At 51.6% G+C, this 23309-nt stretch overlaps 11 protein-coding genes across 11 annotated transcripts; 4 read left to right on the forward strand and 7 right to left on the reverse strand.

Annotated features, from left to right (window-relative positions):
- Nucleotides 1-266: 266 nt before the first annotated feature.
- Nucleotides 267-1149, forward strand: N7458_011175 (uncharacterized protein; the record flags this gene model as incomplete). The annotated part of the gene is made up of 4 exons (XM_056914557.1): nucleotides 267-339; nucleotides 396-430; nucleotides 559-685; nucleotides 749-1149. The coding sequence occupies 4 exons, from the start codon at nucleotides 267-269 to the stop codon at nucleotides 1147-1149; spliced, it is 636 nt and encodes a 211-aa protein (XP_056763406.1).
- A 166-nt stretch (nucleotides 1150-1315) lies between these two features.
- N7458_011176 (lactonase family protein) lies at nucleotides 1316-2650 on the reverse strand (the record flags this gene model as incomplete). Its single annotated transcript, XM_056914558.1, has 2 exons — nucleotides 1316-2171; nucleotides 2250-2650. 2 exons carry the CDS (start codon nucleotides 2648-2650, stop codon nucleotides 1316-1318), a joined length of 1257 nt encoding a protein of 418 aa, XP_056763407.1.
- A 1374-nt stretch (nucleotides 2651-4024) lies between these two features.
- N7458_011177 (M24 family metallopeptidase) lies at nucleotides 4025-4714 on the reverse strand (the record flags this gene model as incomplete). The annotated part of the gene is made up of 1 exon (XM_056914559.1): nucleotides 4025-4714. One exon carries the CDS (start codon nucleotides 4712-4714, stop codon nucleotides 4025-4027), a length of 690 nt encoding a protein of 229 aa, XP_056763408.1.
- A 506-nt stretch (nucleotides 4715-5220) lies between these two features.
- On the reverse strand, nucleotides 5221-5742 carry N7458_011178 (Tyrosinase-like protein orsC; the record flags this gene model as incomplete). The annotated part of the gene is made up of 1 exon (XM_056914560.1): nucleotides 5221-5742. One exon carries the CDS (start codon nucleotides 5740-5742, stop codon nucleotides 5221-5223), a length of 522 nt encoding a protein of 173 aa, XP_056763409.1.
- Nucleotides 5743-5774: 32 nt separating this feature from the next.
- Nucleotides 5775-6584, reverse strand: N7458_011179 (Tyrosinase-like protein orsC; the record flags this gene model as incomplete). The annotated part of the gene is made up of 3 exons (XM_056914561.1): nucleotides 5775-5955; nucleotides 6023-6108; nucleotides 6168-6584. The coding sequence occupies 3 exons, from the start codon at nucleotides 6582-6584 to the stop codon at nucleotides 5775-5777; spliced, it is 684 nt and encodes a 227-aa protein (XP_056763410.1).
- A 969-nt stretch (nucleotides 6585-7553) lies between these two features.
- Nucleotides 7554-8796, reverse strand: N7458_011180 (uncharacterized protein; the record flags this gene model as incomplete). Its single annotated transcript, XM_056914562.1, has 5 exons — nucleotides 7554-8225; nucleotides 8293-8384; nucleotides 8441-8509; nucleotides 8621-8642; nucleotides 8707-8796. The coding sequence occupies 5 exons, from the start codon at nucleotides 8794-8796 to the stop codon at nucleotides 7554-7556; spliced, it is 945 nt and encodes a 314-aa protein (XP_056763411.1).
- Nucleotides 8797-9349: 553 nt separating this feature from the next.
- On the reverse strand, nucleotides 9350-13063 carry farA (CeGAL family transcription factor; the record flags this gene model as incomplete). Its single annotated transcript, XM_056914563.1, has 8 exons — nucleotides 9350-9398; nucleotides 9470-10750; nucleotides 10809-11237; nucleotides 11301-11373; nucleotides 11434-12364; nucleotides 12433-12450; nucleotides 12663-12687; nucleotides 12924-13063. The coding sequence occupies 8 exons, from the start codon at nucleotides 13061-13063 to the stop codon at nucleotides 9350-9352; spliced, it is 2946 nt and encodes a 981-aa protein (XP_056763412.1).
- A 2515-nt stretch (nucleotides 13064-15578) lies between these two features.
- N7458_011182 (putative short-chain dehydrogenase/reductase family protein) lies at nucleotides 15579-16697 on the forward strand (the record flags this gene model as incomplete). Its single annotated transcript, XM_056914564.1, has 2 exons — nucleotides 15579-15762; nucleotides 15832-16697. 2 exons carry the CDS (start codon nucleotides 15579-15581, stop codon nucleotides 16695-16697), a joined length of 1050 nt encoding a protein of 349 aa, XP_056763413.1.
- Nucleotides 16698-17093: 396 nt separating this feature from the next.
- xanC (transcription factor xanC) lies at nucleotides 17094-18122 on the reverse strand (the record flags this gene model as incomplete). Its single annotated transcript, XM_056914565.1, has 3 exons — nucleotides 17094-17365; nucleotides 17452-17949; nucleotides 18011-18122. The coding sequence occupies 3 exons, from the start codon at nucleotides 18120-18122 to the stop codon at nucleotides 17094-17096; spliced, it is 882 nt and encodes a 293-aa protein (XP_056763414.1).
- A 2058-nt stretch (nucleotides 18123-20180) lies between these two features.
- Nucleotides 20181-20858, forward strand: N7458_011184 (DUF4149 domain-containing protein; the record flags this gene model as incomplete). The annotated part of the gene is made up of 3 exons (XM_056914566.1): nucleotides 20181-20267; nucleotides 20357-20627; nucleotides 20695-20858. The coding sequence occupies 3 exons, from the start codon at nucleotides 20181-20183 to the stop codon at nucleotides 20856-20858; spliced, it is 522 nt and encodes a 173-aa protein (XP_056763415.1).
- An 815-nt stretch (nucleotides 20859-21673) lies between these two features.
- Nucleotides 21674-23075, forward strand: N7458_011185 (L-rhamnonate dehydratase; the record flags this gene model as incomplete). Its single annotated transcript, XM_056914567.1, has 3 exons — nucleotides 21674-21760; nucleotides 21819-22041; nucleotides 22105-23075. The coding sequence occupies 3 exons, from the start codon at nucleotides 21674-21676 to the stop codon at nucleotides 23073-23075; spliced, it is 1281 nt and encodes a 426-aa protein (XP_056763416.1).
- Nucleotides 23076-23309: the final 234 nt, after the last annotated feature.

The raw sequence follows: 23309 nt of genomic DNA on the forward strand, positions 1-23309 counted from the left end.
TTGCTACTCAATTCCTTTTTGGTGTGAATGCGATATTGTTCCATCCGTTGTGGGCTTGTCCGATGTCTGCACATACAATGTTTGACATCTCCCTTTCGCATCCATAATTCGACCAGGTAACTAGGTAGTCCAATCTACAAGATGACTAAGCCTTAAATCTTTCTCCATCAACGAACCCCACCAGGAATCAAAAAGTGTCGGATCATTCCCTGAAGCCCAGCGACAGATCCTCGCCCTGTTGATACTTCAATCTCATCTGGCCCGTCATGGTCTACTATTTCACATCTAATGCGGTCTCCCCCTCCGCGTTTATCTACGTCGGCAAGGACAAGTTTGAGAGTATGTTATGAACGCGACTCGTTCCTCGAGAGCTTAGCTCCTGACACTTTCGCTAGATGAGGATCTGATCGAATTCGGATTGGACCACGACGTCTGGTAGGTCTATCTTGAGAGAATTTCCTTTAAATTGGGTAACTAACATTGTTCTTCAACAGGGTCGGTCGTCATGCTCCCGGTCTTCCAAAGTCGCTCCTAAATCACTAATACACGCCTACACAGTTCCACGTTGACAACCTATCGAGTGCGCACGTCTATCTGCGTCTCCGCGACGGCGAGACGTGGGACAACATTCCCGAGCCCCTCCTCGAAGATTGCGCTCAACTGACAAAAGCGAATTCGATCGACGGTCCGTCCCCGGTTATCTCATTCTGAACACCAGTAGGCCACGAAAGTCTGACCAGATGTGCAGGAAACAAAAAGGACAACATTACCATCATTTACACACCCTGGTCCAACCTCCAAAAAGACGGCTCCATGGCTACAGGCCAAGTCTCCTTCCACAACCCCAAGCTAGTCAAGAAAGTCCTCGTCCGGGTCCGCGAGAACCCCATCGTCAATCGCCTGAACAAGACCCGCGTCGAAAAGTTCCCCGATCTCCGAGCTGAGAAGGAAGAGTTCCTGAAGAAGAAGCGCCATGATGAACGCAAGCACCGAGATCAGCAGCAAATGAGGGAGAAGCAGGAAAAGCGTGAGCGTGAGCAGCTGAAATGGCAGAAGGACCATGCGTATGACGACATGTTTAGCGCGGAAAATATGGAGGCAAGCAGCAACCAAGATCGCGATGCGGACTTTTTGGACGATTTCATGTGATTGCCATTCGATCTCGATCTCGATATCGACTTTCGCAATTCGCATTCCTACGACGATAGCACATGAAGATATGAACCACGTTTCTCATTCGACGCTTCGGTAAAAGTATGTAGATATGAGACCATTAACAAGCAAGATCCCAACCACATTGCAATTTATCACTCCATCACTCCTCCCAGATCACACTGCTCAGTCCCTCGGCACTACCAACCTTGCCTGGCTCTCCAACCTGCAGCACCGCGATCTCCTCGCCTAGGTTTCCGGTTTCCCGGTCCCGGCGCACAATTGCGACGGTCGATGTGGCCTGGTTTCCAATCGCAACCAGATCACCAGCCCGGTTGATCGTAAACGTCCGTGGCACCTTACCATAAGAGGAAGTCTTATTCCGGAGCGTCACAGCTCCAGTGCGCGGCGAGCGATCCAGAGTGACGATACTATCATTCGGGGCGAAGCCTTGATCAGTGCGAATAGAGACGTAGAGCGCATTTCCGATCATCCGGATCTCGGCCGGGGTCGCACCCTTGGGCATTGTGCCGTTCGTATACGGCACCATGGTCTGCGTCTTTTGGAACGAGAGACATCCCGATCGCGCATAGGCAACGTCAAAGACGTCAACTGTGCCGCCAATCTCGTTCGCAAGGTACATCATCGTCTTGCCGACGGCTGCGACCTGGCGCGAGTGCTCTGGCCGGCCATCTTGGGTACTGGCGGAGTACGTATCGTTGTTCGTTCCATCGGTCCAGAATACACCGTGGCGAGGACCGTTGCCGAACGTGATGTTGACCGGTGGGCATTGCTGCAGCTTGCCGGATCCGCTATCGATCGAGTACACGCGCAGCAGGTCAGCGCCCAGATCGGGACTCACAACGAACGAGCCGGTTGGGTCGAGGAAGACTTCGTGCGGGTGAGGTGCGTCTTGCTGTGGGACGGCACCCGGGTGGGTCAGGTTGAAGTGGAATTCCTGGACGGCGGGCTGATTGTCGCGGAGAGGAAGGGCAAAAGTTGAGATTGCAGAGCCCTCGCTATTAATGTATTAGTTAAGCTTCGAGTATACTATACAGATATCTTGTAACCAAGGCCGTTGAGGAAGAACGACTTACTAGTGAGCGATGGCAAGGTATTTCCCACCCTTCCCACCCTCATAGATGACACTATTCACTCCTCCGCCAACTGTGTTCGTCTTTGCAATCTGGTGCAATTTCCCATTATTTCCAGCATGATACGCCCACAAGGTGCCATGCGTGCTCGAGTCCGCCGTGCCATCCTCATCAGAACAGTACACAGTGCGCGTCTCTGGGTCAAAGGTCAACCAGCTCGGCATGGCCCCGCAGGTCTTGGCCGTGTCGGTGAGGGACAGATCATGGCCATTGAAGGCAAGTGTATAGACATTGCCATTGTAGTGTGTTGCCCAGAGGCGGGTGGGTGCGCGTGGGGGTGTTTGTTGTAGGGATGCGGTTGTGAGGGTGAGAAGGGACAGTAAGGGCGCGTGTGTGAGGCGCATTGTGGTGGTTGTGGACTGTGGTGTTTATTCAGGGTTCAATAGGGACAGAAATGTGTTTTTATAGATTTTAATCCATTCACAGACACGAAATAAACATGCACTGTAGAGCAACAGGGTGTTGGAGAGGGTAAGCACTGAGGAAGAAGTAGAAGAAGTGAATATCCGCAGCGGAGGGATCAGTCCCAAAAGTACCTAATTTGAACAAAACACGCGAGATGATCGACTGCAACCCTGATAAATTCTCCAGGGTCCCAGGCACCGTCAACACTGCCTGGCTGGTCTGGCATCATGCTCCGTGACGAGTGCTTCGGCCGTGTTTCGTGGATAATTGGAATGGATCATCGTGGGGGATTGCCTATCTCAGGACTGGAGTGGAGTCAGCGTGGGAGGGGGTTAGGATTGGGACTCAAGGGGGTGAACAGGATGACGACGTTGATTGTATTTAGGAATTATAGCTAAAAATATTTTATAAGCTTATTAATGTGATATAAATCCTACTTAGTTATATGGCCCTGGAGTACGGAGTATATTAGAATTAGATATACTACTAGGTACAGTAATAATCTTATAAATTATTTTTAGCTATAATAATATGGATATGTATATCCCTATCTATCGCTTAACTCAGATATATTCTTAGTAACTAATGTAAGTAAATAGTTAACTAATCATTTTCTATATGTCTAGTTTCCACTATACTATATTTGATGCTAGGGAATCATAATATACCAAAACATAAAACAAATAATATTCTCGTTGTAGAAATATGAAGTTACGAAATATTACATTCATAGTATGGTGTTGGGGTAGCCCGGTCAGCTAGGTGGCCTGATCAAGCAGGAATTACTAACGTTATTCGAAGTCGTAAGAGAGGTTGTAAACCTTATGTTTTGCTGGAGCCCGGTGTAAGGTGTATATAGTTACTTCTGGGCTGGCAGTCAGGGCTCCAGATGTGGGAGTTTCAGTGCTACCTTGCCACCTCTGCAGAACACAGTAGCATTCGTTTCAAATTAAACGTACGTGTGTTGATGCTGGACATCGGAGGTACTCCGCTGGCCTTAATAGGCATCGAATATGTTTATCTCCATTAACTTTCGTTGTACTTGAGGTTAGACTTTGGCCTATCAAGTACGCAATTTCTGTAGAACAAGGAAGGTGGTCCCCGAACAGAGGTTGGAAGCCGGCAGATCGCTCCCTAACCTTCCGTGCACTCCTCGATTGCTTGACCACGAGATATATATCCAGTTGACCAACGCAAATTAACATTGCTATGGACCTCAGACCTACAAGCCGTGACCAGAACAGTCTATATGATAGGTCGAAGCCTCAAAAATAAAGAGTTTGGAACATTAATCCATTTCCAGAACAGATCCATCACTCCACCGTCAACAATTGCTCGGTGAAACCCCCAAAGCCTCGGACAGTATCGTGAAGATGAATCTCCAGAATCCAATGCCGCTTAAACCCATCCGGCCCAACACAATTCATGGTCTTGTCATTGCCTTTCGTAATATACAACGTCGTCTTATCTTTCGGAATGCGTTCGTGCGGAAAATCACCAACAATATGCCCAGCAATCTCAGCACCAAACTCGAACCCATGCTCCCGCGCCACCGCACACGAAATATCGTATAACTCCTCGCCGGTCATATCGGGATTCTCGCGGAATTTGGATTTGACAATTTCCCAGATCGGCTGCAGCGCATCTCGTAGTCTTTTCTTGTGCGAATCCTCTCCCAACACGAACGTGCGGCCAAAATCGGCTTCCCATTCTTCGAAGACGGGTCCTAGATCCACGATCAGGATATCGTCTTCTTGGATGATTCGATCGGGGGGATTGTCGGCGTAGGGTCTCAATGTGTTTGGACCACTCCGAACAACCCGTTTATGCCAATGCGTGCGGACATTGTAGCGCTCGGCGCCTAGTTTGTGAATCTCATCGCTCAATGCCTTTTCGCTAATACCAGGTCGAACTAGGCTTGTTTCGATTTCTTTGAAGAGGGAGATGGCTTTGTTTTGGGCGTCTAGCAGGAACGCTGCTCGCTCAGCTTCTTTGGCTTCCATTATGTTGTGATCTGGACAGAAAGGATGAAGGTGTTGAGAGAGTCGAGCAATGTTGAAACCAGCGGGGGAAGTCAGGAACTTTATGGCCCATCTTCACGAGCCAAAGCTGCATACCGTCGTATTCCCCCACTTCTCCAACAAATGAGTCAGAATCAATTCCCCAGTGTGGTGTTTCAATGTTTACGATCGTATCCACCCCGATTGGTTAGCCGAGGTGACGACGATGCAATGGGTGTTAGTCTGACTTTTGTCTTTTTTACATCTCTAGCCTTGGAACCTAGGAAGCTCATCAGAGTGTCATCAAAACTCAGCGAATCGAGGTAGCTCTGTCCCCAATTACAATATGCGATACTGCTATCGACGTTTCTCCAGTAAACAAAAACATCCCCATGCATTTGATGCAAAACTGGAAAGTGAAAGAAAGAAATCCATAGTTACAGCACTCGACTCCCCCATTCTATCGTACCCTCAATCCAACCAGCCTCCAACCTCAACCTCATCACCACTCACAAATACACATAACAAAATGGCCCAGCAGTCGTACTCATAATATCCCTCATCGCAATCGACCCCCGTTTAACATACCCCACATTAACATGCGTGTCCAGCGTAGTATTAGGCGACACCGGGTCATTCAAAAAAGTCCCCGTCCCCGAGATCGCATACTTCCGATTCGCCAAGTCAAGATACTGCCATATCCACCAAATACGATCAATCATGGCGTGATGATTCCAAAACCCCGGATCTCCGGGATTAGCATCTGCATCTCGGCCAGGATCACCTCCCATCGCTAGGTGGCCGCCGCCGTGGATGCCGAGAAGCCCGCTGCCTGGCGTGCCTTGGGCGTTGGTTTCAAAGTCCCATATATCATCACTGTTGAGAATTAGTTGCAGGACGTTTGTGTGGTTGTTGTTATCGTGCAGGATGGACGTGGTTAGGTCTCGCTTTAAGCAGCGTGGGTTATAGTCGAGTGGATTGGACATTCGGGAGACGTTGCCGCCAGGGACGTAGAGGAATGATGGGCCCATGTTGACGGTGTAGTTTACGAAGGGCCCGCTTGTTACGCAACCCCCTCCTGTGCCTGTGGGAAGGATGAGGGGTGGGACATCGGTGTGGCCGAGGGGGATTCGAAGGTCTGGTTGATTTGGGATGAAAACGCCATTGCCGGATAGAGATGTCTCGCTTCCATCAAAGAGGGAGATTCCTCCATGGAGTTTACATCGGAACCCCAGTTCCAGTACCTGCGAGTAATTATGTGTTAAAGCTGATCCATAAATCCGTATATCAACAAGAAGGCTGAAGACTTACGGCAGGTCACCGCCGTAGCCACATTCATTACGAAGAGCCTCTTCGAATGTGTAAATGAAATACCGATGCCACGCCAAAAATGTGCCCTAAAATTGATCAGCCTGACTAGTTCTTTTCGAATATCATTCTGATAAGCCACACTTACCGTCCGGTGAATATGCCATGTCTGGTTGATATGCGTAGCCAAAAAGTCATCATACCGAGTCTTGGCTCCAGCAGCAACAGCAGAAGGTGTCTGAGGGGGCAATCGTTGCAGACACAAGATTGAATCAATATAAGCTCTTCTTTCCCTGTGCGAAAGAGCCCTCCAGTCTCGACGGACTCGCAGTTTCTCCAAGGTACAGCTGCCCCGGTCATAGGTTAAAGAACGATTATCGAGACCGTAGAGTGTCAAGTCAAGAGCCGATTGAGCCAGTCTGTTCATTTGATACAGTGCGGTGTCTGCCAAGGAGATTGTTGCATTCCTTTTTGAAGCCACGGGCATGGCCCAAGCCTGTGAGACCAGACATAGTAATAGCAGAGCATCCATAAGGACAGCTCGAATACCGCCACGGGCGTACATGGATGTCTGATGAAATTGTCCACGCGAACTCTTCATTCATGCCAGCATTCGAAGCAGAGAGCTATCGTGAACTGGAAGTATATGTATACAAGGTCTCTTCAGCCCGATACCATTCCTCGGCTATCCGGCTGAACAGGTCGTATACCGTCTTACTTCACGAGTTTCATCAATGGCTCGGGGTGATTCCCAAATTCAAATATATACGAGTCTTACGCTAGACCCGTGATACCCTGCGACCTCGTGGCTGAACTTCGCCGCCATGTCATGCAGGGGTTCGGCTGCTTCCGAGAACGAATGGAAAGGCCTAGATTCATCGTGTCGTTTCATGCGTCGCTTTTGAAGTATATCAGTCCCTGCAGGGCCCGATCGATTGGGAGGCCTGGATGCATCGTGCAACCCACGGAGATCCTCGGTGCCGAACCTCGAGGCGTCTTTTCTGATACGTTGGTATCAGCGTTGGTCAGCGGGTTACAGAATGGAAGATGTTTCATCGGTGGTTGTCTGTTGAATAGCCTACGAGAACTTTAACTATACTTCCTGTCCAATTGCTAGCGTATAGTACCATTGACTCAGCTTTCAGAGTATGACTTCGGACTATGCTGACGACCTCAAAAGCCGAGCTAGTCCACCATGTTCTCGGTTCGGGATCATAATCTTAGTCAAGGTCGCCATGATATGGATGGTGGATCGAGATAGCCTCCGAAATAGTTACTCCTGCCCAGACCGGATAATTTTGTAAATCAGTATCGAAGAGCCTTGTTTTTACGAATCAGAAGTGAGAGTGTATCCTGATTGAGTAATTTCTACCGACAGTCCAAAGTCAAGATTTTATAGGTTCGTTACTAGGATCTCTCTTCCATTGTGTAACTCTAGATCATTTGCCTCATTCCGACTCGTTTCTACATATGTCTATACGATAATGCCATCTACATAATGCATCCCAGCTGATCCTCTAGGCACAACTAACCCTCACTGCTCTGCGGCCAGCAAATCCGAGAGTTTATCAAGATACGCCAGAGGCCGGACAGGCCCAGAAACAAAATCCTCCTTTGAACTCACACCCGTAAGCACGCCCAGCGTACCTCCCAGGTTACCCTCCAAGCCAAAGCGGATATCGGTGTTGGCCCGGTCCCCAACCATGCACGCGCGGCTACGGTCAAACTTGAACTTGCCCTCAATCGCATCCATCATTGCTTGACTCGGCTTACCCAGCGCCACAGGATCCTGTCCAAGCATCATAATGAGAGGCGCACTCATAGATCCAGCACCCGGGAAGAGAGTGCCGGAGTTGGGGAGTGTTGAGTCGATGTTCGTCGCGAGGAAGATCGCGCCGCGCTTCACGTAGTGGTATGCTAGTGCTAGCTTGAGATAGTTCAGGTGGAAGTCCAATCCGACGAGAACGACGCCAACCTCCGGATCCAGAAGGGAGGTATCTCCTGCGGCAATGCGCTTGTAGTCTTCGGGTTGTACGTCGCGACGGTATGCGGGATCCGTGCCGCCGATGAAGGGGACGTTCTCGGAGCGAAGTTCTTGCTCAATGCCAGATTCGCCGATCACGTAGACTTTGCGCTTGTTTTCGGGGAGTTGGAGGATGCGGGAGATGTATATCGAGGAGCTGTAGGAGGAGGAGAATATCTCTTCCTATCTGGATGTTAGGCACGCTGTTCGTCCTGCTGTTGCTTACGCTTCTGGTCCTGCGTGTACTAACCACGGAGCTGGGAATACCCAGACCCTCTAGCTTCTTGCGATAATCGGCGCGCGACTTTGTGCTGTTATTCGTGACGAAGACGACCTGTTTGCCTAGACCCCAGTCAGATCCTCCATTCCTTGTCGCATGGCTGGCGGGGGTCGCTAACCATTCTTGCGTAGCAATTCTAGAGTTTCGACTGTTCCGGGAAAGCAGTGGTCTCCAGACCAGAGGACACCTGAATGCCTGGTCAGTAGGCGGTAATTGGCATCGCAGAGGAGCGTTTCAACAGTGGCGCATCCAGTGCGGAGGGAAGGCCGAGATGGCAGGTACTTGGGAGACTACGGACCATCGCAATCGAAGAGGAAGACCTGGAAGAACACAAATTGTCAATTAGCCCGGTAGATCAGAAGCGTGCCGATCGAGGTAACCAACATCAAACTTATCCAAGAACTCGCGCAGACCAGCCTGGTCTCCGGTTAAATAGCGTGGGGTGTTTGTAGACGCGGGGTGTGGTTGAGCCATGACGATGCGCGGGGAGGAAAAGGTATGGCGCGGTCGGAGGGTGAGAAGACGAGGGAGAGCGAAGAAGGAAGAAAGGTAGAAAGACGACTCACGATTCGAGTACCCCCGAGTCAGAGTGGAAAGACAGAGAAATCAGAAAGGATCCTGTACAACCCGACGGCGGACGGTCGCCCGAAGCGACTCGCCGGTGACTCGCCGACCGCGTGGGGCCGCGGCCAGCGGAGGGTCGGAAGTATAAACTGCCCTGGAAATTACTGATTTAGAGTGACTAGGGTAAGCCTCAATCAATAGAACGATGATCTCAGAAGTGCAGAGTAATGTGGCATTTTCCTGATGGCCATTAGGCCAAAGTATCGAATACAAATAGAGAACCATGTCCGAGCTAAACCACTACCCTCCACCGCCATTTCAACGCCGACCAGAGGTGGAGAGACTGACCTCCAGTAACCAAAAAGATAAAAAGATCAAAAACACAATATATACCAATATACCAACAACCACAGTGGCATTACATTAGGATAAGACATTGCGCCGCCGGGACCGGACCCTGTTTTTATGCCGCCAGATCGCCAAAGCCCCCGTTAATGCCGAAGAATTGGAACCTACATTATAGTCGGTTAGCGATTGCCTTGGGATAAGGAATAGGTGAAGATAAAAGAGAATCAGAACTTACCAGTCTTCCACGTTCAAGGTCGTCGGCGCAGTCGGCCCGCTGCGCGAGCTGCTGCTCCAGTTGTCGTCCTGGCTGGCAGCGTCCAGCGCCGCACCACTCATCGTCCCATCCAGTCCCTGCATGGGCCACGGCTGACCTTCCATACCAAACATCTGCTGAGGTCCTCCAGGTCCCATGCCCATGGCCCCGGGGACACCTGACATCATCTGTGGGCTACCCTGGGAGACAGACATGCTGCGACCGGGTACAGGCTGTGGCGGATTTCCCATCATGGGCCGCGGACCCATATTGGGAGCATGCAGTTGGGATGGGATGTGTAATTGCGGATCGACTGTCCCCGGTGGAGGTGGGGAGGTCAGCTCTGGGAAGATGGCCGTCCCATCGGGGAACAGCTGGTCCGGTTGGAAATTCTCCCACAGTGATGGTGAAAGATTGGGAGAATTACGGGTGACCAGGAAGAAGTCGGGCGGCGTGGCAGGCAAAGAGAACTGCGCGTTGAAGGGTGTGGTCGGCCGAGTGTTTCCTCGCGAAGGGCCAGGTCCGATGATGGGATCCTGAGGCCCACGATGGTTCGGGGAGACTTGACCCAAAGGAGGCTGGTTCAATTCACGCGACGGCGTCACAGCTGGAGTCTGTGGGCGTGACCGTTCGTACGAGACCGGGGGCGTGGGACCACCGTTAGGCAGACCCAGATCCATGTCATCGAACTTCCGCTTAGGAGGGTCTGGCTTGGAGGCCTTTGCAGGGGCAGCGCTGTCGTGTGGCCGACGTTGGTGTCGCTTTCCAGCAGCCTTCTGCAGCCGCTCTTCGAGGACCTTGTTACCAAGAATGGATTCAAACAGAGTGTTGACCATCTTAGCCACAAGCCAAACCTTTGAGACGTCCTTCAAGGCCGACATGCACACATTGATGCGTTCTTGACAGGTCGCGACAATGGAGGGGACCGAGGAACGCATCTGATAGACGTGCATGATCAAGGCGGAGAACAAGCTGTAGACACTGTAGGTAGCTGTCAGTACGAGGTCTAGATCAGGTGGATGGGCTGAAAGGGATGGAGTAAAGGAGACAAGGGAATTCCAGAAGAAAAGGTCAGCATACATAAAGGCAGGGGTGTAGCGAATCTCGTTGTGGGCTTGAAGACCCTCGATGATGGACGTCATCATGCCGGCGGCCTGGAAGGCGATTGTCCGTGATGGGTACGCCATCTCTTCTACCCGGTAGCTGTTGGGGGCCGAAGAGGCTGGCGGCATGTGGGCTCGGTGTAACAGGCATAGGGTGGTACTGTTGAGATGTTAGTCCTGGATGCTGATCATCAGCGCTTTAGAATGGAAATTCTCACTAGTAATTGGAATGGAGAAGAGCCGCCCAGAAGTGGTGACGCGATCGCTGCCAGCAAACTTCCTTGGGGCAATTCTGCAGCCAGTCGGCCAACGCCATGTCCGAGTGTGTAAGGTCCATCGCATTCATGCGCCGTGACTTGGATGCGACGGAGTATTGTTGTGACAGCACGAGACCCATGATCTCGCAGAGCTTCACGTATTGCAGGAAGAACTGTACATGCACCGGTTCCGGCGGGTATTCTGCCGGGATGTCCAGCTCATCCTCGATGAAGTCGTCCTCGGTGACCATCTCCACGTCGGAATCATCAGTGTTGATGCCAATCGGGCGGCCCAGTGCGACGGCGACTGAGCGGTCTCGTGTGAAAAGCGTCCACCAGATTCGCTTCCAAAGTCGCTTATCAGGTTTGTTGAGCTGCGAGGTCTCGACACTGTTTGGTTGTTAAGAGATGAATTACGCAGGGGAAAAATCTAAGTAAAACAGATGAGCATACCTGCGATGCATACCCGAACCCTGAGCAACGACCATCGCGACCCGGGTCCAGTAGAAGACGTTCTTCGTGACATCTATTACAAAGATAGGTTAGTAAGCAAGCTCGTTTCCACGATTCAGTGTGCTTAACTCACCTTCGGGTCCTTCCCAGTACCAGCCTAGAAGCACCAAAGCCTGAACGATAGTGACTCGATCGTCTTCGTAGTTGGCATCGTAAAGCGCCTTCGCCCGCTTGTAGAACGTCATCGCTGCTGGAGTCGTCGAGCCGTTGGCGTCCATAAGCTGTGGGTTCGTGCACACCCGTGAGCCAGCCAGGAGAATGGCTTGCAACAAGAGGAGCGAGGGTGGGTTCTTGGGATCGCGGTAGTGGCGCATGAAGCGGCTGCGGTTGATGATGGGAACAATGGGGGCAACCCATTTGAAGTAGGCGTCGACTAGTTCATCACATAGGGGCTTCGGGGGCAGCAGGAACGCTCCTCGTTGGTGAAGTATATCGATCTCGAGATTATCCAGGTCGGTCAACCGCGCCCTCGACCCACGGATATTGGGAGGCAAAGGATAGTGCACGACATCGGTAGTGCCATGACGGTCTTGGACCAAAAGAGACAGATTGGATGATTCACCCAGATATGCCACCCGGCCAGCCTCCTTGATCGGAGCGCGAGCGAACTTGGGCTTCATGAATTGCGCATAGGCATTGTCGGTCGAGGCTTGCTGGGCAGCCTCCGACTCCGTCAAGGAGGTTATGGGCATGCCCTGGTTGGCCATCCGGTCCTTGCGATATCCAAAGGATGCATCTTCCCTATCGTCCGAGCTAGACTCCCGCGTCTTTCCGTCCGAATCTTGGTTGAATGGATCATCGGGGTTATCCGGTCGGAATTGGGCCACCGCCGCGTCGACCAGCGAGGAGGCAGTGTTGTGGGCTGGTGGACTGTCGCCATACCGACTCTCGTCCTTGGCCTTGGTGGAGGTCTTCTTGCGTTTGGGAGTGGGGATCTTGCATTCGATGGAGAAGGCGACGCAGTTGGTGCAGGGAACTCCTAGACTGGCAGCATCACAGCGAACCTGGTCGTGAGGTTAGATTAGCGACAGCGAGGTGACGCGGGGTTGCGACCGGGCCAAAAAAAGCTTACCTTGCGAGAGTGGCAGGTCTATACCAAAACAGAATCCTTATCGTTAGCTATGATCATACACATGAAAGGCATTCATGGGGTGATGCGCCCGCGGTCATCCTGGGAGGGTGGGCTGGTCGACATGGCGATAAGAGCTGTGGCCAAAGGGGCCGAGGCACAACACCAGCCGAGGCTTCCCCCCCCCTCAAGCGCACCAAATCGCGTCTCCCCTCGAAACAAAAGGGACGTACCTCGCACGCGCGGGATGCACGTTGTCTAAGAGTTAAATTGATCACGTTAGCATGCATCTATAAAGGCTGGATTCCTTCGCAAAACTAATCCGGGGCACCTCTCCGGGGTGCCATGGGGGGTGAAAAAACCCTGTCGATGGCCTCCCCTCTTCTTGCTCTTCCCCCCTCTCAAGGCTGCCACCGTCCATGACCATGACCACAGTCGCATTGATCCCCTCCCACCGCACAGATATATATCTCAGGACTCGGACTATCGCTCACCTTCTGAAACTGAGCGCTTGACCCGCAGGCCCATTGCGCACCGTGATTCCGGACGTTCCTGTCGAACCCGCTGCACTGGGGGCCGGACTCGGCTGGTTGGGCGCAGGCGGTTCGGTGTGAGATTCGATCGTAGTACTCATTGCGTGCAGTCCCTCCACGGGGAGAACTCGGTCGAGGGATGGTCGAAGAGTCTCGGAGGTGGGGAGGAAGAGGAAGGAAGAGGATGGACGACGATGGCGGTGGTGGTGAATGGAATGGTGGTCGGTGCGGTGACAACGTAATAAGGACAGGAACAGAACGGGGAGTATGGGGAAAGGAAAGGGGGGGGGGATATTTGTGGATTATGCCTCACGAACGGGCGAGCCACGCGAGCAATCCTGGATTGATGACTTGGGGAAGGCCAGAAAAAGTACCGGAAGGAATAGGAAGAAGGGGGGGGGGGTTAGAGAGAAGAACGAGGTTGTTCTGGGAGGGTTGGACTTTGGAGTTGGACTTGGTCGATGGGAAGCGGGAGGATCATTCTGGGGAGAGCGTTTGGAGGCTGTGGCAATAGATGATTACCCACGTCAGGGTCCTAACGGGACGGCCCATAGAACAGGACGACTACAAGTGACTGTGTGTATGGTATGGTGCATACAATTTGAAATCATTGAAATCATGTTCCCGGGATATATTAAATTCGAAACTAATGCTAACGAACATCCGAGCGGGATTCCTAACTATTCCGGGCTGACGCTTTACGGCCATCTGGTGTCTAGTACTCCGTAGTAGTACTCCTGTCTAGTGGACGCACCCAATTTCGTGTGGCCGGGAAGGAGGGGAATCAGCGCGAATGTGACTGGCTGACGGCCCACGAGACTTTGGGGTAAGCCCACCACGAGAGACCGTAAAGAGCGTCTTGGACATCTTGGAATTACCAGGATCGATCTATAGTTGTCCAGGTTCTCGCGGATTCTACTTATTATTTACTATAAAACAACACTGCATTGCATAGTCTACCAATTATCAATCCCGGTCTATCCAGCATAGATCTATTCAAAATGCCGAATCTCAACTAAAGTGATCCTCGTGTGGATCATGCATTTGCCAGTCGCCAGTGTAGTTCATCCTCGTTGGTGAGGACCCTCCGGGTCGGCCCAAGCTACTCAAAAATCGACAGTGCGACGGGCTGGGGGCCAAAGTCCCGTCGATCCCGCGGGAAGACCAATGAACAGAGACCAGACTCCGCCGTCATCACTGTCAAAGCCATGAAGGAGCAAGGCACAAGGATATGGCTGGGGGTGGAGGTGGCCCCCGCGCACCGGCTAGCGAGCAAGCCACCACCACACCACGACCTGCCGTCAGAGTCTGGGGATGGCAAGGGGAACGAACGAATGATGAGTTTGGTGCGTTCATGCGACCTGCCTCGGATTCACGCGCTTTCTCTTGTCGGATATGGAGGACGTGCGGGATAGACAAAAGTTGTCGCATGGAATCCCGGGCCATAACGAGATGGTGCATAACCCAATAGCCCAATATGCTCGATCACCTTGGATCACTCTCAATCCTCACATATCGACGGTTTCGGGTAGTTAGCACGTCAGAGGTCCAATGCCGGGGAGAGATCGACAGAGGGGAAGGCAACGAAGAAGGGGGGACCCAAATCTCGGACGATGAGATCGCCCAAGGAGGCTCCCGAGGAGAAAGCTCAAACATAGTTAGTTAGTTATGAAGTTCGAATCCTGACCTGAAGTCGAGCAAGGTTTCCTTTTGAAACGGCACCACCACCAATGTGGAGGTGGCATCAGTCCATGGAAGAGGGTCAGGCACGCTAGGCCGAAATACCCTAAACAGGAGGATCCGAAAGGTTGTCCCCGGTGCTGGGGCCACCGCGTGGAAATATCACTCCCCTTCAGCCTCCTCTTTCCTCAAGCCTCCGCAAGCCTTCCATCGGTCGAGTCGGAGGAATTTGGCGGCCGTTGCAGGTTTGCAGCAAATCGTGATGGTTTGCAGGGCAGCCCGCGCGGAGATTTCTTTCCCGTTTGGGCGTTTTGTGCCGAGTCAGACCGCCCTCATGTGGGAGCTCGGTCACGGGGAGACTCGAGTAGACTGAAGTAAGTACAAGGGAATAGGTAAAATCCAATCTGTGATAAAAGGATACCGGATGTAAAATATTATTGTGCTATAGAGCTCTGGATCTTGAGTGAATAGCTTAAAAACTATTGCTCATAATTGACTCATACACTCTGTGTACTCTGTATACTTCCAGGACCAGGATGTCCAGTATGAGGCACTCGGCCTGACCTGCAGAACTCACATGTCATTCCGTCAGCGTCCAGCTCCCCAAAGATACACAGCCTTGCAGGTCAAAAATTGCAACGTTCGGGCCTGCAGTGGATACTCCGTGTATCTCCACGCTGATCTCCCGATCCATCGCTCTATTCAAGTCTTCAGATAAAGCGACTGCCATTCGCGTGACAACAACAATAATAATACTGCCCTCCTCCCCTTCCATCGACAGATCGGGGGCACCCACATGCCTGGCCCACTAGTGGAAACTCCCTTCCGCCCTCGGCCCCTCTCTCTCCAAACCAGCTCTCCATGATGACCTTAAAACATACAGCGCGCCTTCTGGCGGATCCTGTGTGAACCCCCCCCCCCTCCCCCCAACGAGCAATGGAATTTCGAGACATCGTCGCCGCGGGCGGCTTTGTTAGATATGCTCTGCGACACCCTCTGGAGGGCTTGTCGAGCTTTGGGCCGACCCTGAGCGAAGCAACACTCGGACTGCTGGGTGCGTCATTCAAGCCAGAGCGTGATATCTCGGGGATTGAGGGCAAGACGATCTTTGTGACTGGAGGTATGAATATACCCGCTTCTTGATGCTCGCTGGGGTAGCTGGGCTAATACCCGCTGTCGTATTCTTCAGGCAATGCAGGCATTGGCCGAGAGACCGTCCTCCAACTCGCGAAGCACCAGCCAGCACGTATCTACCTCGCTGCCCGCACAGAAAGCACAGCACAACAGGCCATCACATCCATCCAAGAAGAACTATCATCGCCAGTCGACATTCGATACATTCCCCTCGATCTATGCTCCTTCATGTCGATCCGCGCGGCGGCAAAACAATTCCAAGCTGATAGCGATCGGCTCGATATCCTCATTTTGAATGCAGGCACGATGGGCAATCCAGCCGCTAAAACGGAAGATGGCTTTGAGATTCAACTGGGCACCAACCACGTCGGGCATTTCTTGCTCACCAAGCTGCTCATGCCCACGCTGAAGAAGACCGTCGCCGATCTCGAGGCAAAGGGGGTGACGCCCGACGTGCGCGTTATTACTCTGTCCTCCGTGGGACATGTGATGAGCCCCAACACGCTGGAGGAAATGACCTGCACACCTTCACTCTTGGCCGGGAGTACCTTGGTTCGATACGGGGCATCCAAGGCTGCAAATATCCTCTTTGCCTCGGAACTCGCACGAAGACATCCGGAGCTGCTTTCGGTAGCAATACATCCTGGCGCGGTGAATAGTAACCTCTACACACATGCGAAATCGACCAGTGCCGCTATGAAACAAGCACTCGGTTTCACTACGTCTTGTTTCTTCCGCAATATACCCAGTGGTGCATTCAATTCTCTCTGGGCTGCTAGTACTGCGAGAGAAAATCTGATTAATGGGAGCTATTATACCCCAGTTGGGTATCGCTGTAGTGGAATAGCGATTGTTCAGGATGCCGATGTGGCACGAAGACTGTGGGATTGGACTGAGGCTCAGATTGCGGAGCGCAGTTAATATCATCCACCTGGAAATCTTTTAGGCCGATCTACTTTACACTTTATGTCCTCTGTGGATACATAAGAGCTTATCGAAAGGGCCATGTATTATTCGAGAAAAATATAATGTGCCATACTATGTTTCATGATTGACTTCCTCCAGGCTAGTCTTGAGAGTAAATGGAAACAAGCTAAACTAACGCAAGCAATTCTCGAACCAACCGCTCTCGCTACCGTGTACCATTCTCTCTTTGCCATTTATCATGTATACCCACGATACCCCTCTCATCGCCATCTATGGTATCCTTTATTTGAAGGATCTTGAACGGGAGGCTGGACGGAACTGCCGTCCCTCACAGCCGTGCGCTTGACACGCCCCCGCTGATCGTATTACCTATCTTCGACGGGCAACCGGTTAGGTACGAAGATGCCGAGTTGCCCATTCCGTGGAGCCCGCGTGTGCCACTAGTATAGGTACCGTGCTTTGAGATTGGCATTGGCACATCGTGCTTTGCGCAGTGCCCGTCTGTTGCGAAAAGTCTGACAAACTACTGGTCGCTGAGAGAGAAGCAGTGGTAGTTGCGTATTCCATACTAGAGGATGCTGCGTCTGGTGAGACGAGAACGATTATTCTGGACTGAGGCGAGGCGTTGCTGAGGACTTGGAGGATATAGGGTAATGCGGTTTCTAAAATAGGAGGATGAGAGTTAGCTTGTTCAATGAATTGTCCAATGGATAGTCCTTTGATCGCCGCCATTCAATTTCAGACTCACCGGTCACAGCGTAATATAATGGCTGGCTTGCTTGCGTGGTTGGGAAGCCCGTATAAGACTGTGGACTCCCTGTATTCGACATGTCTGGCATTTTTTGCTCCACGCTATTCCCCAAGAATGGCTGGGTTGTCCCATCGCTCATGAGGTCACAAAGTGTCGGAGTGTAATATGCAATATCTGTCGCAGAAGCACCGAAATCCCAAAGCCATGTCGAATCTCCAGACGTAAAGGCAGATGACTGCGCTGTGGCGCCGGGCCAGGGAGATGTCAGGGAGAATCCATAAGAGGAGCCAAAGGCCGAAAATGGCTCTGTCACTGGCAAAGATGCATCCGATGTGCCACTTCCAAATCCACTATCCTGCTGAAATGCATTTCGACTCCCTAGCAGAGGTGGAGGAGAGTATGGCTGATCCCAGCCATTGAGGGCGGCGGCCGCTCGGAGTTCGTTGGCGATGACTCGTTCCTGGAGCTTGGTAATGCGGTCTCGAATCTTTCGACCTGTATATTATGAGTTCTGGTCTCAATGTGGTCATATAGTGTCGTCATGGAACATTCTTACGGTGGTTTCTTTGAGATAGACGATTTTGAAGCCGCCTTCTCTCCAAGGGATCTTGCTTCTGGTCTGATGCCCCTTCACTGTCTCGAGGCTCGGAACCTTTCTTCACTCGCATATTGACTGTGATATGTTTCTTATTGTCTTGGATTCTCGGAAATCAAGGCACTGAGTGATTCATGATATCTTCGAGAGAATTGGCCTAAAGGCATAGCTGACCGGAAAGCTGGCATGGGTCACACCGAGTTTTCAAGATTTATAGAAACAAAGAGTTAGTCTCCGCGCGGTGCTGGCAGAGGAGACAAGATAGAACGATACTTTGAATCTCACCGTCACACGTACTTGTGCAACGGATCCCCGGGCTCGCCAAAGACTCGGTCTGAGAGTAACGGGACGGTATCTAGAAATTTTACTAAATATTGAATAGGCTTACGACATGACATTCCCGGAAAAACTGTTTTATACACAGTTTGTAGGCGTATAATACCAAAGAACGTGCTATGTCCATAACACTCGGCGAGATTATAATCCTTCCTGACGAAGGCCTCGAGCAGTATACCATGGTTTCCACTCGCGACCCGACGATACTACGGCTGTTCCACAAACAAGAGACACCAGATCTCTCCTTCGGGATAATCCATACTACAGAGACAGTTCATTACCCTAGATTCCCGGTTACCAGCGGTCTGGGGTATGGCGTAACATGCGGCGCAATCCTCTCGAAACGGATTTAACAGTCTCAGTGGTTATGTAGATACCAAGGGCCGCTAAGCGTGGCGAGAAACTTGCCAGATTGTACAACCTCCGGTCTTAGGTTTATGCTCAGCTTGGATTCTGGCTAATCATGTGTCGTTTATGGACATCACCGTGAGCCCAAGGGTGAGTCTGACCACCATCATATTTGTGACGTGTGGGGGACTGTCGGTGTGTAAAGTGACATTGGTCTTGTTGTTCTGGACAGTCGTATTGAGAGCGGTTTTACTCAATTTGGGCCATTATGAAGCCACTGGCGAATGTATTTCCATCATGGGAATAAGCTTTCCTTGAGCGTAATGGCTCTCCTGGTCATGATTATGAGCATCACAACAGCGATTTGGTTCTTAAACCGGCGAGGTAGCAATGTGTCAGGACGGCTGATTAATTCAACGGAGACTTCGCGGTTTATGGAATGAAAAAGCATGATAATAAGATCAAATATGCTCCGGATAGACCATCACCAAGAAGCTCTCTGAGCCTGAGAGACAATGAACTCAACCAACAAGTCTTTGCTGGCCAAGCCAGAGGGAGCGGTGTGAACATAGTCTTAATCAAATTCTGAGCGAATTTGTATAGGCATAATCTTTGTCCAACGTTTACCTCAGCTGGACTTTCAACGAGCACGCCTACTGTAACTGGGGAGTCCCAGACCACGTTGATATCGCGTATTGTCCTTGCCCTTGTCGATGCCATGTGGATCATGCCAGGAAATTAGTCTTTCCATCTCTTATTGGGGCTTTAGGAAATTTCAATATCATTATGAGCTGCGGAGAGACCGGTCTTTTCTTTCTGTGGCTGTGAGCCAGAAGACCCGACACGTTGTGTGACCTCTGAATCGGTTATTGATGGAAGGTATTTTTAGATCGTGACGGAGGGATAGAGAGGAGAGACAGGCTCAGGGAATCTTTTACAAAAGTATAATGTGAATGATGGTTGCTGTAACAAAAAGTACCTTTCACAAGATGAAGGTTCGGCCAGTTTGTGACAGTTGAAAAGGGGAACTACAAGGGTTCGGAGTAAACTTGGATGAGGTCATTGTCAACAAGCAGCTGTCATCCATTGTCCGAGTAGTGTCAAGCCTCCTCTTTCCCACTTTGTGCGGTTTGATTGGGAGTCAACACCTCAAACTTCCACCTTCTTTTAAACACTCTGATCCATCTCCAACGACCAATCACTAAGCACGGCTTTCTGCATTTCCAACGGCCAGATACGCCAGCCTCGCTGACCTACCGGCTCCAATCGAAATTACCTCAGAGCCCCGCCAACACCATCGTAAGCACACGCTAAGCCGCCCAGGATCAGGCCAGTTCGAGAGTTGGAACCCACGCAACTAGATTTCTCTCAGCGAAGCGGACCCTCCAAAGGGACTCATTAGGCTTCGAATCTCCCAGCTTCTCTCATTCTCAGAAAGACTCACAGCATGGGCGGCTTTCTGATGACGGTTGGGAATCTGCTTCCCTACCATCTTCTCTCATATGGCGCACTACTGGGAACCGAGGTGTACCAGGTAAGTGATCAGCACATGAGACGTATCAAGCATCTCTATCTCATATCATGGATACTGGAAAATACTCACTCTGACGCGCTTCTTGCTAGAGCTTTGTCAACACCAAACTTTGCTTTCAGGCCCTCCCAATGCGCGAGTTTCTGACCTTGCAGAAGCGACTGTTTCCAGTGTACTTCAAGTGCCAGGTTGGCTTGGCTGCTCTGACAGCCGCGACACATCCACCATATAGCATCTTGTCACTGGCGAAGGATCCATGGGGTACAATGCCGCTTGTAGTGGTGCTCGTCACCGGCTCCTTGAACTGGTTTGTCTTTGGACCGCGGACGACGACCGCGTCCCTCATTCGACGTGCTCTGAGTGGTGAGTAGTTTTGCGTTGTGTATATTAAACAATCAAAGGATGTTCCATGCCTGACATGCATCACCAGAGAGCGAAGAGCAGTCGGAAAGCACGAACGGGAGAAAGGCTCACCAGGCCAATCGAGATTTTGCTCGTAATCATGCCATGTCGATTCATCTGAACGCCATTGCTCTTGTTGCCACAATTTGGTATGGGTTTTCGCTGGCATCAAGCCTCTTACCAGAGGTCTGAATTGCCCGCGGAGTGCAAGCTAAGAGCGAGAGATAGAAGCAAAAGACCTCGGTGCATTAAGACCGAGTCAACAATGTTCTTACGGGCGATTACCACACAATAAATCTCACTATTATCGGCCCTCTCTCCACTTAACAGCACTCCAGACTTTGCTAACTCCGTTCGCTGGTTCGCTGGACTGGGACACCGGGGCATCTCCGAGACCTGGAGACTCGGCCGATGCAAAGGCTGCCTCAGGCAGAGCCACCGCTGATGACATGTGACCAGCTTCGTCGAAGGTTCTTTGGATCTTGAAAAGGGATGAATGATACAATGCTTGAAAGACATACCTGGCAATGAAATATATGCCATCAGCTTATATTGCCGGATATTTGTAGTTGTTTCTTCTCAACGGTAACTGAACGCAGCGATTGCATTACACCGCACCGAAGTATAGGCCCAGTATAGACCATCCGGATGGTCCGAACGATAGTAGCAAACCCCCAACCAACCACCATAGAAATTAACTAGCTCCCCCATCTATAATCTTCAAATACCGTCAAGGAAAAATATCCGGAGGTCAAAAACCCCAACTCCAACCGGTGGACAGCGACGGCAACTGGATTTCCCGTTGGGCCCGCCCCTCGGGCCAGCAATGCCCCGAGCTCTCGGGGCTTTCCCCTCGTCATCTCGTGTCCCGACTTGAAAAGGTCGCGACATCCCCACGAATTCCCCGGATTCTTTTTTTTCGTCTTCTTTTCACTCTATTCTCTCTGGCTTTATTGTTGCTGAGATATTTGCGCTCTGCATAGATCTCGTTTGTATACCAGATCACCATGGGTTCTACGTCTGCATTCCCTCGCATCAAGGCGATCCGTACCTTCGTCATTGACGGTGTCGGCTCCGGCGGTGATTATCACAATGTAAGTGAGATGCGACTTGGACGGAGTAAAAGAAACCGGCGTATTAACTTCTCCACAGGTTAAGGGTGGTCACTGGCTGATCGACAGCAACATCTCTACCCCCATGACCAAGTGGGCAGAGTACCGTGGCTCGCGGACATCATGGGGTATCAACGTGCTGGGCTCCTTCTGCGTGGAGATTGAGGCTACCGATGGAACAAAGGGCTTCGCGACTGGTTTCGGTGGTCCTCCCGCATGCTGGCTCACTCACCAGCACTTTGAGCGCTTCCTGATCGGCGCTGGTATGAATCCAATTCGAAAACGGGGCGAGTGAATGAACCCATAACTGACACCCCATCTCACAGACCCTCGCGATACGAACAACCTCTTTGAGAAGATGTACCGGGCGTCTATGTTCTATGGCCGTAAGGGCCTGCCAGTGGCTGTGATTTCGGTGATTGATTTGGCGCTGTGGGATCTTCAGGGCAAGATCCGCGGCGAGCCTGTCTACAAGCTCATTGGCGGTGCGACTCGGGAGCGTCTGCACTTCTACTGCACTGGACCCCAGCCTGCATCTGCCAAGGCAGCGGGCTTCATCGGTGCCAAGGTCGCACTTCCCCACGGCCCGGATGAAGGTACGGAAGGCCTGCTCAAGAACGTCGAGTACCTGCGTCTGCAGCGCGCCAGCGTTGGACCTGACTTCCCTCTTCGTGTTGACTGCTACATGTCCCTGACTGTGCCTTACACCATTCAGCTGGTGAAGCGCTGTGAGGCCCTGGGTCTGGATATCGACTGGTGGGAGGAGTGCCTGTCCCCCGATGACTTTGACGGCCACGCCCTGCTGAAGCGTGCCCACCCGACTGTCAAGTTCACCACCGGTGAGCACGAGTACTCTCGCTACGGTTTCCGCAAGCTGGTCGAGGGCCGCAACCTGGATATCCTCCAGCCCGATGTGATGTGGGTTGGTGGAATGACCGAGCTCCTCAAGGTCTCTGCTCTCGCCGCTGCATACGACATCCCCGTTGTTCCCCACGCCTCCGGCTCTTACTCCTACCACTTTGTCGTGTCTCAATCAAACAGTCCCTTCCAGGAATACCTGGCAAACTCCGCCGACGGTAAGACCGTGGAGCCCGTCTTCGGTAATCTCTTCCTCAACGAACCCATCCCCGTCAACGGATACCTCGATGTCTCCATTCTGGATAAGCCTGGGTTCGGCCTTGAGCTGAACCCGTCTGCTCCTTTGATCCCCGCGGCTGCTTTTCTCAATCCTGCGCCTCAAAAGAGCCTGCGTGCTCCGGAGGAGCCGGTCCCCAATGGCTCGGCCGAGGGACATTGAACCTAGACTCGGCGTATATTTTCCTGCAGCTTGTCATGCTTTGTTTTTCTCGTCCCATATTTCATGATGACCCCCGCTTTCCATGTTGCGCTTTGATGTCCTGTACATAAATAGCATCGACTATTCAATCCAATAGACTGAAATGTTCCAAGGATGAAACCCGTGACCTATTAAGACTCTCAAAGCGTAAAGATCGTAGTTGAAGAACATTTAGCCTGCGCATTCCTCTAGATT

This window comes from Penicillium daleae (genome assembly GCF_028827525.1).
Source record: "Penicillium daleae strain IBT 16125 chromosome Unknown utg000008l_segment0_segment0, whole genome shotgun sequence".
Lineage (NCBI taxonomy): Eukaryota > Fungi > Ascomycota > Eurotiomycetes > Eurotiales > Aspergillaceae > Penicillium > Penicillium daleae.